Source organism: Strix aluco, chromosome 7 (genome assembly GCF_031877795.1).
Source record: "Strix aluco isolate bStrAlu1 chromosome 7, bStrAlu1.hap1, whole genome shotgun sequence".
In the NCBI taxonomy this organism is placed as follows: domain Eukaryota; kingdom Metazoa; phylum Chordata; class Aves; order Strigiformes; family Strigidae; genus Strix; species Strix aluco.
The window spans coordinates 25,441,051-25,452,747 of record NC_133937.1 but is presented as its reverse complement, the minus strand read 5'-3'; the positions used below and the strand labels follow the sequence as shown (position 1 = coordinate 25,452,747).

The following is an 11,697-nucleotide window of genomic DNA, read 5'->3' as shown; positions in this document are numbered from 1 at the left end:
GCGGGAGGCACTTTGCGGGGCCGGGCGGCCGTGCTGGCGGGGCGGGGGGGCCGGGCCGGCGGGGCCGCACGTGTTCGCCCCTCCCGGGGCCGGGCCGAGCTGTCTGTGGGCAGGGGCCAGCGGGGCGCGCCGGGGCGGGGGTCCCTACCTACCTACACGTGCTTAGCACTGGGAGGCACGGCGGCGGCGGCCGCGGGTCTCTGCGGGGACCCCGGCGCACCGGTCCCGCGCCCGCCGGGCGGGTACCGGGCCGGCGGGGCGCTCCGCGGGGAAGCGGCCTCCCCGAGCGCAGCCTTAATACATTGCTATTTCTGGCCGGGCGGCCGGAGCCGGGCAGGGGGCCGGCTCTACCTCCCCCTCCCTCCAATGGCGAGGCCGCCCCCGGCCCCCGGCCCCTCCTCGCCGTGACGTGCCGGCCCGGGGCAGAGGAGGCTCCCGAGCCCTTGGCTGTCCCTGCAGAAGCTGTAACAAAACGCAGACCCCCAGCGCCGGGCTAATGGAGGCAACTTAGACAGGAGCAGGCGCGGCCCCTCGTCTCTCGGCGCTGCCTGCTCCCCCCGCACCGGGCGCGGCGCTCCCCGCCGAGCCGCCGCCCGAGCGCCACCGGGCCCGCGGGACTTGCCTGGCCGCTTGCGCTGCCCCGATGATGTTACCGAGCCCCGTCACCTCCACCCCCTTCTCTGTCAAAGACATCCTCAACCTGGAGCAGCAGCAGGACCCGCGCTATGGGGCCCAGCTCCCGCACCACCTGGAGCACCACTTCCACCCCGCCGCCTGCCTGCTGGCGGCCGCCGACGGCGCCCGCTTCTCCGACGGCGAGGAGGAAGAGGAGGAGGAGAAGCTGCCCTACCTGAGCCCCATGGCAGCGCCCGGCGGCCAGGCGGACGCGCGGATCTCCGCCGACAGCTACGTGCACGCCGTGCTGCGCGGCTCCTGCGAGGGCCCCGGCCCGGGAGAGGAGCTGGACCCCGCCGCCCGCGACCCAAGTGAGTATCGGCCCCGCCGCGTCCCCCGCCCCGCCCCGCCGGGACGGGTCCGCGCTCGCTCCCCGCGGTGCGCTCCCAGCCCGCGGGGCATCGCCCCGCGAAGCCCCGGGCCCGGCGCCGCAGCCCGGTTCCCCCCGCCGCCGCCGCGTCCCCTGGGCATGGCGAGCCGGGACTGGCACGTCGTGGGGCTGCCACCGCCCTCCTCCGCGCCCCGTTCGCCGCCTCCCCGGGAAGCGCCTCCGCGGGAAGCGCCTCCGCGGGGCCCCGATTCGGAGCTGCCGGATCAGGCCCGCGCTCCGCAATTTCGGTAGCGGAGAAGGAAGAACGGGGGCGGGTTAGGCCCAACCCGCGCCCGCTGCGGCGGGGCCCTCCGGGAGCGAGGCGGCAGAGCAGGTGCCCGGCGCCGTGAGCCGTGGCGGCGGCGGCCCGGGGCTCGGCCCCGCAGTGCCGCAGACGTAGCGCCGCAGCCGGCCCGGAGGCGCGGGGACTGCCTGGCCCCGCCGCTGGAACCGGCCCCTCGCAAACAGGCGGTGCCGGAGGCGGCCGGTCCCGGCGCTGCCTCCCCGCCCGCACCGCGGTTCCCCGACGGGCGCGTAGCGGCGCGGGGCCGGCCGGGGCGCGGCGCCGGGCTCTCGCCCGCCGGTGGGGCCCGTCGGGAGCAGCGAGCGCCCGGCGTCGGCGAGGTGCAGCCGTGACCTGTGCTCCCCCGTGCAGAGAGCTGCGTCCTGAAGAAGCCGCTGGATGCGGCAGAGAAGGCGGAGGAGGCGGAGAGGCCGAAGCAGCGGAGCCGGAGGAAGCCGCGCGTCCTCTTCTCCCAGGCGCAGGTCTTCGAGCTGGAGCGGAGGTTCAAGCAGCAGCGTTACCTGTCGGCGCCCGAGCGGGAGCACCTGGCCAGCAGCCTCAAGCTCACCTCTACGCAGGTGAAGATCTGGTTCCAGAACCGGCGCTACAAGTGCAAGCGGCAGCGGCAGGACAAGTCGCTGGAGCTGGGCGGCCCCGCGGCCCCGCCGCCGCCGCGCAGGGTGGCCGTGCCCGTGCTGGTCCGCGACGGCAAGCCGTGCCTCGGCGGGTCGCAGGGCTACAGCTCGGCGTACAACGGGCCCTACTCCTACAACGGCTTCCCCGCCTACGGCTACGGCAACGCCGCCTCCTACAACCCCGGCTACGGTTGCACCTACCCGGCGGGCACCGGCGGCGCCTCCATGCAAGCCGCCTGCAGCCCGGCGGCGGCCGCCGGCCCCTTCGTGAACGTGGGCGGCCTCGGGGGCTTCGGCGGCGGCGGGCAGCCGCTGCACCAGGCGGCGGCGGGGCCCTCCTGCAGCCAGGGCGCACTGCAGGGCATCCGGGCCTGGTAGCCCGCACGCACTGAGGGCCGGGAGCGGACCGGCAGGACGGCCCGGCGGCTCCGGGGCCCCGTTATCGCCCGCTCCGCAGCCCGGCTGCGCGCCGCGCAACGCGCGCCCTGGACCGGAGGAGCGGTGACGGCGGGACGGCGCGGCGGGACCCCGGCGGTCCGCGGTGCGGAGCCGGCAGCGGGCGAAGCGGCGGGACGGGACGGGACGAAGCCGCCCCAGCTCGCAGCGAAGCGCCGCCGCCCCGCGGAGCCGCCGCGACGGCCGGGCGGGCCGGAGCCGATCGCGCCGCGCCAGCGGAGCAGCTTTGCTTGTAAAAAGCCGACGGCGGGGCCCGGGGGTGCCGCGGCCCCTCTATCTACTCTGTATCGGTTACTGCCAGCGCCAGCTCGCCCAGTCAGTCAATAAACCAGGTGCAATATCCGCCGCCCGCTCCTCCTTCGGTGCCCGGCGGCGGGGCCGGGGCCGGTGCCCGGCGGCGGGGCGGTGGCAGCGGCGTGCCCGCGGGGCAGGGCGGCCCGGCCGGCTTGTGAGCGTGCCAAGGGCGCTGAATGGGGCCGCGCAGCTCAGAGCCGGGCCCATTGTGGCCGCCGGGCCGGCGCTGAAAGGAGCCGCCGAGGAAGGTAGCGGGAATTGGCGCTTATTGGATTCGGGAACAAAAGGTGTGGCAGGGAGGCGAGGGACAAAGGGGCCCCGGCGCCGAGATTGACGGGCCGCTTTGCCCCCCACTGAGGCCCAGGCCCGGCGCTTTATGCGCGGGGGCTGCAGAAACGTGCTGGGTTTTGTTCCCCTTTCTGGGAGCGCAGGGGGAGAGGAGGGGGGTCCGCGGGCCGCTGATTAGGGCCGGCCGGGCCGGGCAGCCTGAATGCCGGGGCATTATTGCTACATGTTCAGCCATTTCTCTCGGCTGCAGGGGGAGGGGGCGGCCGAGGCCCCCGAGGACCGAGGGACCGGCCGCGGGGTCACCCCCTGCCTGCCCGGTCCCGCCGCCGCAGCCGTGCCTTTGCCGTGCGGGTCCCGCCGAGCGCCGGCGGGGCCGGAGCCGTGCCCGGGGAGGGCCGGACACCCGCGGAGCCCCGTCTGGCTCGCCCCGGGCGGCAGCGGAGACCGTAGGCGCCGGGAGCTCTCCCGCACCGTCCCGCACATCTCCACGACCGCGACGCTGGAGCTCCCGAAGATGTTTCCAGCAGAGCCTTCTCGGAGCCGCTGGGATGGACACAGCCCAGGGGCTCGGTGTTCCCCCCCCCCCCGCCCCACGATGCCCACCGTGCCCTCCCTCTGCCCTCCCCATGCGTGTCGTGTGACGGGACGGTCCCTCTGCCATGAGCAGAGGACCAGGTTTTGTAGCCTTCTGTCGCAGAAGCAGCAGGTAACAACCGTTCACGCTGCTAAACCCGGTTTTATGCTGCGCATTTCCACCATGAAAGCTGAGCGCGCAGCCTTGGGGTTTACTGTTTGGAAGGAACTGGAGAAATTCTTTCGACTGCAGTACCATGGGGATAGAGTGGGCAACCAGCAGGCCCCGGCTCCCAGCCTTGGCTCGACACGGCACCCCTCTGTCCTGTGAGCCACCCCGAGGCCGACACGCTTCGCGGGGCCGGCGCTGGGAGAGGATGCGGCACACCCAGCCGATTGTTTGCTGGATGGCAGCAAGGTGTCGCGGGAGAGGAAGCCCAGGCCGCACTCTTGGCTTTCGGAGATGAGTGGTTAAGGCCCTGTGGTCTCGTGGGTAGAAACAGGATAGCCAAGAACAAAGATAGGTAATGCTCTTCGCAGCAGCAGCAGTCAGACTGGGGAGATTTGTCTCTGCCATAGGAAAGAGTTGCATTTTCCTCCATGTTCTGCCAGACTGCTGCCTGCAAAAATAGGGGACCCGTGTGAGTTCATGTCTTGGTGTGCAAGCCAGAGGAATCGTAACCACAATACAAGCTCCTCCAAAATCAGGGTGTGTGAGAGGAGCTCCCAGCTTAGCACATCCCCTCCAAGTACGTGGCAGCTGGTTAGAAACCCACTGCATACCCAGCAGCACCCAGAGGCTCTGGATGAGACCAGAGCCCTGGCATGGGACACGCTGCCTACAGTCTCTGGAGCACAGACAGTTAAGTGAAGGGGCACACAGGGACCCCATGGCTGCGTTGCAGGACGCGATGCCGGGCAGTACCAGCACTATCAAGCACCAAGAGTACCCAGTGTTGCCGTAGGCGTGAGGTCAGTGTTGTGCTCGCCCCACTTGCACTTGGTGACACCAGTGCACGCTCCCCGGCCCCACTGTCCCTGTGCGGAGCTGGAGCAGCGCCCAGCCGGCGGATGCCGAGAGCCCTGGCTGCAGGCCGATGTGCCATGGTGGTGGAAATTTCTAGATGTCCACCATAGCGAGCCCCATTCCTGGGACAGATCCCAGCTGTCCCACCAGCTCAGATGGGGGGGGAGGGCAGGGCGTTAGTGGGAGGGACCCCTCTGCAGACTCTTGCCCAAAGCCCCTGAGCTGATAGGGAGGACGGTGCGGCACAAAGAACCAGCGATGCCGGCGATCCTGGAGCAGGGCGGCGGAAGTGAAGCGCTCCAAAGAGGAGGAACAGCCGGCGGGGGCCAGTGGGAGGGAGATGTTGGGAGACCGCAGATTGGACGGGCTGCCCAGGGAGGGGAGACACAATGGAGGGAAGTCGCTGCGTGGCCGCGCTGGAGGCAGCGCCCGCCCGTGACGCACCCCGTTCCCCACGCCCTGGGGCGAAGCGGGGTGCTGCTGGTGGGATGAGAGGCGAGAGGCGTGGGGTGCTGGTGGAAATCCCTCCAGCATAGTCCTGCTTGGCAGTGGCGCGGCCAGAGAGACATCAGGGAGGGAAGGATGGGGAGGGCCATGGTCAAGGGGTGGAGGGCACGTTTTTCTTCCTGGTTGATCAGGGGATTTACTGCTGTTTGGGAGTCAGGGCAGGAAGGTGCTGATTGATTTTAGACAGGGATGAGATTCTCTTAAACAGCGCACTGACTTAAAGCAAAGGAGGGACTGTTGGGGCAGCCAGGCTTTAATTACCAGGCCTCAGGCCCACTCTGTGCATGGACTCCCGTTCTGTTTTTCATTCAAGTTTCCTGGTCAAGGAGGAGCACATGAGCAGAACTTGCCTCTGTCCAGCGGTTCCTTGGGAGGCTCTATCCAAACCCCAGTGCTAGCTCATTTTCTGTGGCCTCTCTGTCATGCTCAGGATCACACAAGAGCCATGCTGGTTCCTCTGCAGCACTGCAGATGTGCTCTGGTTTCCTCTCCTTCCCAATCTCTTTTTCCGTTCCTCCCTCACCCTGCACTGGGTCATCCCTCCCCCTCGCGCCTTTCATCCTTCTCTCTTCACCACCCACTTGCTGCCATCAGCAAGGAGCTCGCCCAGGCGTGGAGCGAGACGCCTGCTCCCAGTGAGGCTGGCCAGGCCACCTGCGGACCTGGGCAGACCTCACTGAGTTCTGGTCCCATCTACTTCAACCTGGGTACAGCCACCTCTTGCTGCCTCGGGGCCGGGAGCTCCGGGGACCCAGCTGCATGCCAGGGGTGCCCGGCTCTTGGCCCTCCTTGTTGGAATCCAGGTTGGAACAGCAGCTCCTGCTCTGCAGTGCTTCCCACCGCAGCCGCCCCATGCTGTGAGCTGGAAGCTGCCAGGGCTGCCTGGTCACCGGGGCTCTTGTGGAGCTGTTAGGACTCAGAGAGGCTGGAAGCTCCTCCTGGCAATGGCAATGCGGGCTTGTCACACAAGCTCTCTCTAGTGCCAAGAAAGTTGTGGCCAGCTGTGGATCAGGTAATTAAATTAAAATACCCGCACTTGTGCTGTGGAGCCTCCAGCGAGCATTTCTCCCACTACTTGCCTGCCAGCATGAGAGCCAGGGACCTGCCTCCCTTCCTTGGATGAATCACTGCTGGCCACAGACCCTCCCCAGTTCTCCAGCCTGTCCTGCGCATCACAAGATGACAACACCTGACTAAGTGGGGTGGGGGGACTCGCGTGTTTTAGCTGTTCCTTCTCTCCTCCCTTCAGCGGTGAGACTAGGCACAGTGCTGCTATGAGGGATTCAGATGGCCCATCCAGAGACGGGGACTGCATCTTCATCCCCTCCAGAGCAGAGCACTGCTGAAGGCCAGAGCCACCCCTGGGTCTGCCAGAGCCCTTCCCGACTGCACCGTGCCACCTTCCCCTGCCTGGGCAATAAAATCCACAGACCCTTTCCCGGGGACGACCCTTTGCCGCGCCCGGGGCTGCTGCAGGCGGGGGGGTCCCCGACTGCCGACGGGGTGCTGCCTGGGAACCCCAGGTCCACTGGGACACTGCTCCGGGACCTGTCCCCAAGCGAGGTACGCCATCGCCATCTATCGGCCATCACCCGGGGACAGGGACCGACAGGTACCCCTCTGTCCCCACCACTCCACGCCGCAGGGGCTTTGCGTCTGGTGTTGGCTCGGTTTGGGGGTGCCCGAGTGTCCCTGCAAGGCTTGGAGGGCTGCAGAGCAGCCGGGCAGGGTTGTCTCCCCCCGCTGGCATCGCGTCCCCGGCGCTGGGGACAGCAGTGGGACACGTTGGACACCGGGAAGGCTGGGCTGGTTGCGTTGGCTCTGGGCAGGCTCGTGTCTGCCCACGGCTGAGCTCTGCGGGAGCTGGGACCTCCCGAGCCAGGCGGGAGCTTTGCTGGGGCTTGTACCCACACCGCGCAGCATCACTGGGGCTTGTACATGCAGCAAAAGGGAAGTACCCACACGTGCCTCCACTGCGGTGGGAGAGCTGGGGACAGGGCCAGTGTCCCCTCTCAGCCTGTAGCCACGGTGCAGGTCCCCTTCTAGTGAGCAATGTTTTGCCCTCTGTGTTTTTTTAACTGAGCACAGGTATCCAGCATGTCTTTGTGAGAGACCCGGCAGGTTTTTAGCTCTGATTATCTTCTCCATCCCAAAGAGGTGCAATTCACCCAGTGCCGGGAGCACCCCCCAAAACTCCTGATGGTCTGGCACTGCCCGCAGCCTCCAGCCACCGCGTTCGCCCCCTGCAAGTCCTTGCCCAAGGACATTTATGATGGTTGTGGTTTCCAGCGCCTGGTGCCAGTTACAGCTGTGTCCTCACCAGAGGGAGCTGTGTCCCCAGTGGAGGCATGGCCCAATTTTGGCCCAATTCCCTACTCCCTCCCCTTTCAATAGCCCCTGGCAATGCTCCGAGTGACATACTGCTCAGGTCTAATGGGCACCCAAAGGTGCAGGGGACAGAGGAGAAGGTTGCTTGGATTTGCATTTCTCCTGGCACCCACCTAGCTATGCCAGGCATGGTCTGTGCCCTGCCAGAAGGCTCGTATGTCAGCCCCCATGCCACCGGTGTCCTGGGAGGGGGATTGCAGGGTTTATCCGGGGCTAGCACCACCACCAGTGCAATACCTACAGGTGTGATGGGCCGGGGAGATTAGGGCTGGAGCCCCCCACTCCCCATCTCCTGGAATAGCCCTTGCTTCAGCTGCTTTTGAGACTGATCCCAGGGTAGGCTCTAGTGTCACAGCAAGCTTGAGCTGTCCCCACCATCCTTACCTGTGTGCCCTTGGGACAGTGACCCCCTGCTGCCACCCCATGCAGCCCAGGAATAGCTCTTCTCCCACTTCTGCCACCTCCCCAGTGCAACACGCCGTCTGCCCGCACCCCAGCTCCAGTCAGGCTGCATCTTCCCAGGGCCACTTTGCAGCCCCTTGTCACGGGACTTTGACACATAACCCTGTACTAAGGACAGGTATTACCAGTATCTCCCCATCAAACCAGATACGCTGAGAGCAGTCCCAGCCCAGCTGCGGGGATTGCTTCCTCTGGTGGCTCTTTACAGCCAAGAAAGGAGGTTTTCAGCCTCAGCTTTACTTTTCAGGCTATGTTCCCTGCCTTCTTGCACCATGATGCTCAGCCGGAGCCAGGCAGACTGGGACCAGCCCAGCCAGGAGTTGTCTCTCAGCAGTTTAACCCAGGCAGCAACATGGGTCAGAAGAGGGTTTCCCAGGGCCCACCAGAGGCAATGTCTGCTCTGTGTCCAGGCAGCCCCGGCACCCGCATTTACCACCGCTGCAAGGCCGTGGGGTCATGAGAACTTGCATGACTTTATTGGGGTCTGACAGAGCCCTGAGGAATCCCAGAGCCAGTGGGGGTCAGGGCTGGAGGGAGGCTGGGAGCCCACCTCCTCCCACCAAGCAGGGCTGTCAGGCATCCACTGCAGAGGGGCTGGGGAGCAGGAAAGCTTGGGGTAGCCCAGGGCACCAGCAGAGGACGGGCAGTGATGTGGTTTGGCAGTGCAGCACCCTTGTCCCCCCAGCCTGTCCCTGAGCTGGGCTGGCAAAGGTGCCTGCAGACTGGGACCCAGCTTCCTGCGTGGAGTCCCCGAGTCAGGAGGAACTTGGGAACCCACCTGCCCCTGGCTGAAGGAACAGGGCAGACACGCTGGAAGGGTCTCTCCTTGCTCTGGAGGTGATGAACCCTCCCCAACTACCCTCACCTCAGCCCTACCCTTAACCTGTGGGAGGGGAGGCATATCCAGTTGCCCCAGGAAGGCGGCAGGGGACTCCTGAACTGCTCCTGGCTCTGCAAACTCAGGCTGCTTGAAATAGCTTGGGCTTGTGCCATGACAGAGCTGTGGCAGCCCCAGATCTATCACCCAGAATGGGGCAAGGCTGGCAGCGCTGCCCGGCTCTGCCTGTTCAGGGGCTGTGGGGCTCACCCCACCCAGGACACCCTAGCACCAGGACATGGATTGAGGGGGCAGTTGGACACGGGAAGGCAAGGCAGAAAATCCCTGCCCATGTTGGATGTGGCCAGAGATCCTGCAGGGAAGCAGAAGGAAAAGGGGTTGTCTTCAAAACTCTGCTGAGCTGAGCGTGGCTTCCTTGCTGGAAAGCCAAAAATAGTCTCTTTACTCAGAAGCGGCTGTAAGAGGGATCTCACTCGAAGTGCAGCCAAATACCTAGGAGGCCGTAGGACAGACCCAGAGCAGCACGGCTTCACTGAGGCGTTACCAGACCTTGGAAAGCAGCGACCGTAGATAAACCAGATAATAACTCCATTACCTCTGGGCATCTCATCACGACAAAGGTGCAAGAGGAACCAGGCTGGCTGGTGAGGGGAAACCCCCACCCTGGCAGAGCTGGGGAGCAGCTGCGCGCTGCCATGGCCAGCAGGTCTGTGGCAGAAGTTCAGCTCAGGGGATGGAGATGGCAGCAGGACAGGGGATTTTTCCAGTCTTTCATGGCCTGGCCCAAGGGATATCTGGAAACCCCCTGGGTGGCTCTGCCATCCCTGCAGCGCCAGACCCCTCACAGGCATCCTCCACAGGGGTGCTGCTGCTTGCTGCTGCCTGCACTGGGCAACACCCAGCTACTGCCGGGTAAGCTGGCAAAGCGCTGGGAGACCAGAAAGGCCATGCCCCTGCCAGGGGAGTGCTCAGGCCAGTTGCTCACATGGCAGCATCTCTGTGCTGTGTGGACTTATCTCCCTGTTTCTGGGGGTCTCGCTCCCTCCCCCAGCACTTCTGTGGTCAGTTATTCCTGGAAACATCCTGCGGTCACCTTCAGTCATGCCTTCGCCCGCTGACATTTATAGAGCTTCTTCCAGCAGCTGATGGATTAATAGTGTGAATCTCCTCCCAGCCCCAGCCCGTGTTTCTGCCTTTCCCTCTGTGAGGTTTGAGATTGCCCCAGTGCGTGGTGAGGGCTAAAGGCGAAGCTGCAGCTCTGCTGCCAACAGCTTTCAGCTTCTGGGCAGGGAGACCCATCCTGGCAGAGCCCAGGCGTACCCGTCTTCTGCAAACTCCTGTCTAACGCCCTGCCCGCCAAGCTAATCCTCCCCTGGTCTCTCCCAGCCATTTCTGCTTCTCGGATTTCTCCCTCTTGGGTGGAGGAGCCGCAGGGCTGCCAAATCTTGCAATACTCAGGCTATTTCTTAAAGCCCCAGCTCCTGAAATGGTGGGAAAACTGGAGGTTCCCAGCCTCCAGCAGCCTTTGTTTCTTTAAGGAGTTTCTCATCCTCCTGGTTGTGCAGAAAAAGTAGGGATCAGGAGCCTGCGGTCCATGCCAGGGAGCAGAGGATGTGGACAGCACACAACCCAGGTGGACCTGGACTGCAGAGAAAGGCTATGACTGCTCTGTGCCCAGGGACACCCAGACCTGCTGGCAGCCATCCAAAAATCCTATGGGCAGTCGCTCGACATCCATCACCCACCCTCAGGAACCAGGGCAGAGATATGCTTAAGGGAAAGGACTGGGCTGGGGCTTGGGCAGGGTGTTGAGCACCCACCCCTGCAGTGTGGGGGTCCCTGCCCTCCATCCCCCCAGCAGTGCTGAGACCCGATGCCCCCGAGGGCTGCGGATCCTCCCTGCTAACCCAGCAGCCTTTCCAGCTGCAGGAAAACCCCTCTTTCCCCTCACCACAGCCCACCCCAGCAGCCCTCTGTGCAGGCCAGGCCAGCGGAACCTCTGGAGCAGCCCTGAGCCAACCCAGATGCTCGCTGGCAGCACATACCACCACTGTGAACACATTTCCTCCAGGGAGTTATTTTGGGCATGGCACCGTGGGATGCACGTCCCTCCTGTAGGCACTATGGGAGCATCCTGCAAGAGCCAGGCATCACCCACGGGCACCCGGCTTGAGGAACCCAGAGCTCTGGTCTGGGAGGGTCAGCACGGCTAGGAGATACTTCGGTGCTCAGCACACAATCTGTTGAGGCTGGCTCGCAGGTCCAGAGCTGGGTGGGACTCTAAAAGAAGTTGGTATCAAGACAGTTAACAGCCAAAAAATAAGCTATTCTATTAATTATCATTAGATTGAAAAAAAATGTTAGCACTTTGACCAAGTGTGTTGGTAGAGTTTTAAGATGCTCATCAAGTATCAAACTAGCTTATTACTCAAAATCAGGGGCAAAAGCCCTGCTGAGCCCCAAACCTCCTATGCGAGGTACACAAAGCTCTCCAGCCTCAGACAGTGCCAAAATTCCTGTGCTGTCCCCGACACATACAACCAGGACCCTCCTGCCATCACCTCTGTTCAGAGTGGTTTGGAGGCATCCTGAGGATGCCTGGTCACACCGAGGGTGCGGGACTGCCTGGCCAAGGAGTACGAACCTCAGCTTCTGCAGTGGGGTCACAACCCATGCCAGCAGCAGGCGATGGGCCACGAGCCAAAGGGGATGGGGACTACCCTCCTCCCTGCACGCTGCCAGGGTGGCTGGGCCAGGCAGGCCCCCTCCTCCCACTGTCACTCCCAGACCCCATTTCCCTTGTGCCTCTGGCACCCGTCAAAAGAGCTCAGCACCAGGCACAGTCAGGAAGGTGCAGTGCTGGGAGCTGGGCCATGCGGGAGTAAGAAGGGGCTGTGAGGA

The 11,697-nt window shown here is 64.7% G+C and overlaps 1 protein-coding gene across 1 annotated transcript; it reads left to right on the top strand.

Annotated features, from left to right (window-relative positions):
* Positions 1 to 382: 382 nt before the first annotated feature.
* On the top strand, positions 383 to 2,493 carry NKX2-3 (NK2 homeobox 3). Its single transcript, XM_074831039.1, has 2 exons — positions 383 to 986; positions 1,701 to 2,493. The coding sequence occupies exons 1-2, from the start codon at positions 644 to 646 to the stop codon at positions 2,339 to 2,341; spliced, it is 984 nt and encodes a 327-aa protein (XP_074687140.1). The 5' UTR covers positions 383 to 643; the 3' UTR covers positions 2,342 to 2,493.
* The last annotated feature ends 9,204 nt before the right edge of the window (positions 2,494 to 11,697 follow it).

Bases quoted from the DNA above. Each gene is read 5' to 3' on its own strand.
- NKX2-3 (XM_074831039.1), top strand. From the start codon at position 644: ATGATGTTACCGAGCCCCGTCACCTCCACCCCCTTCTCTGTCAAAGAC. The intron at 987-1,700 runs GTGAGTATCGGC...TCCCCCGTGCAG, and splicing joins CCCCGCCGCCCGCGACCCAA to AGAGCTGCGTCCTGAAGAAG.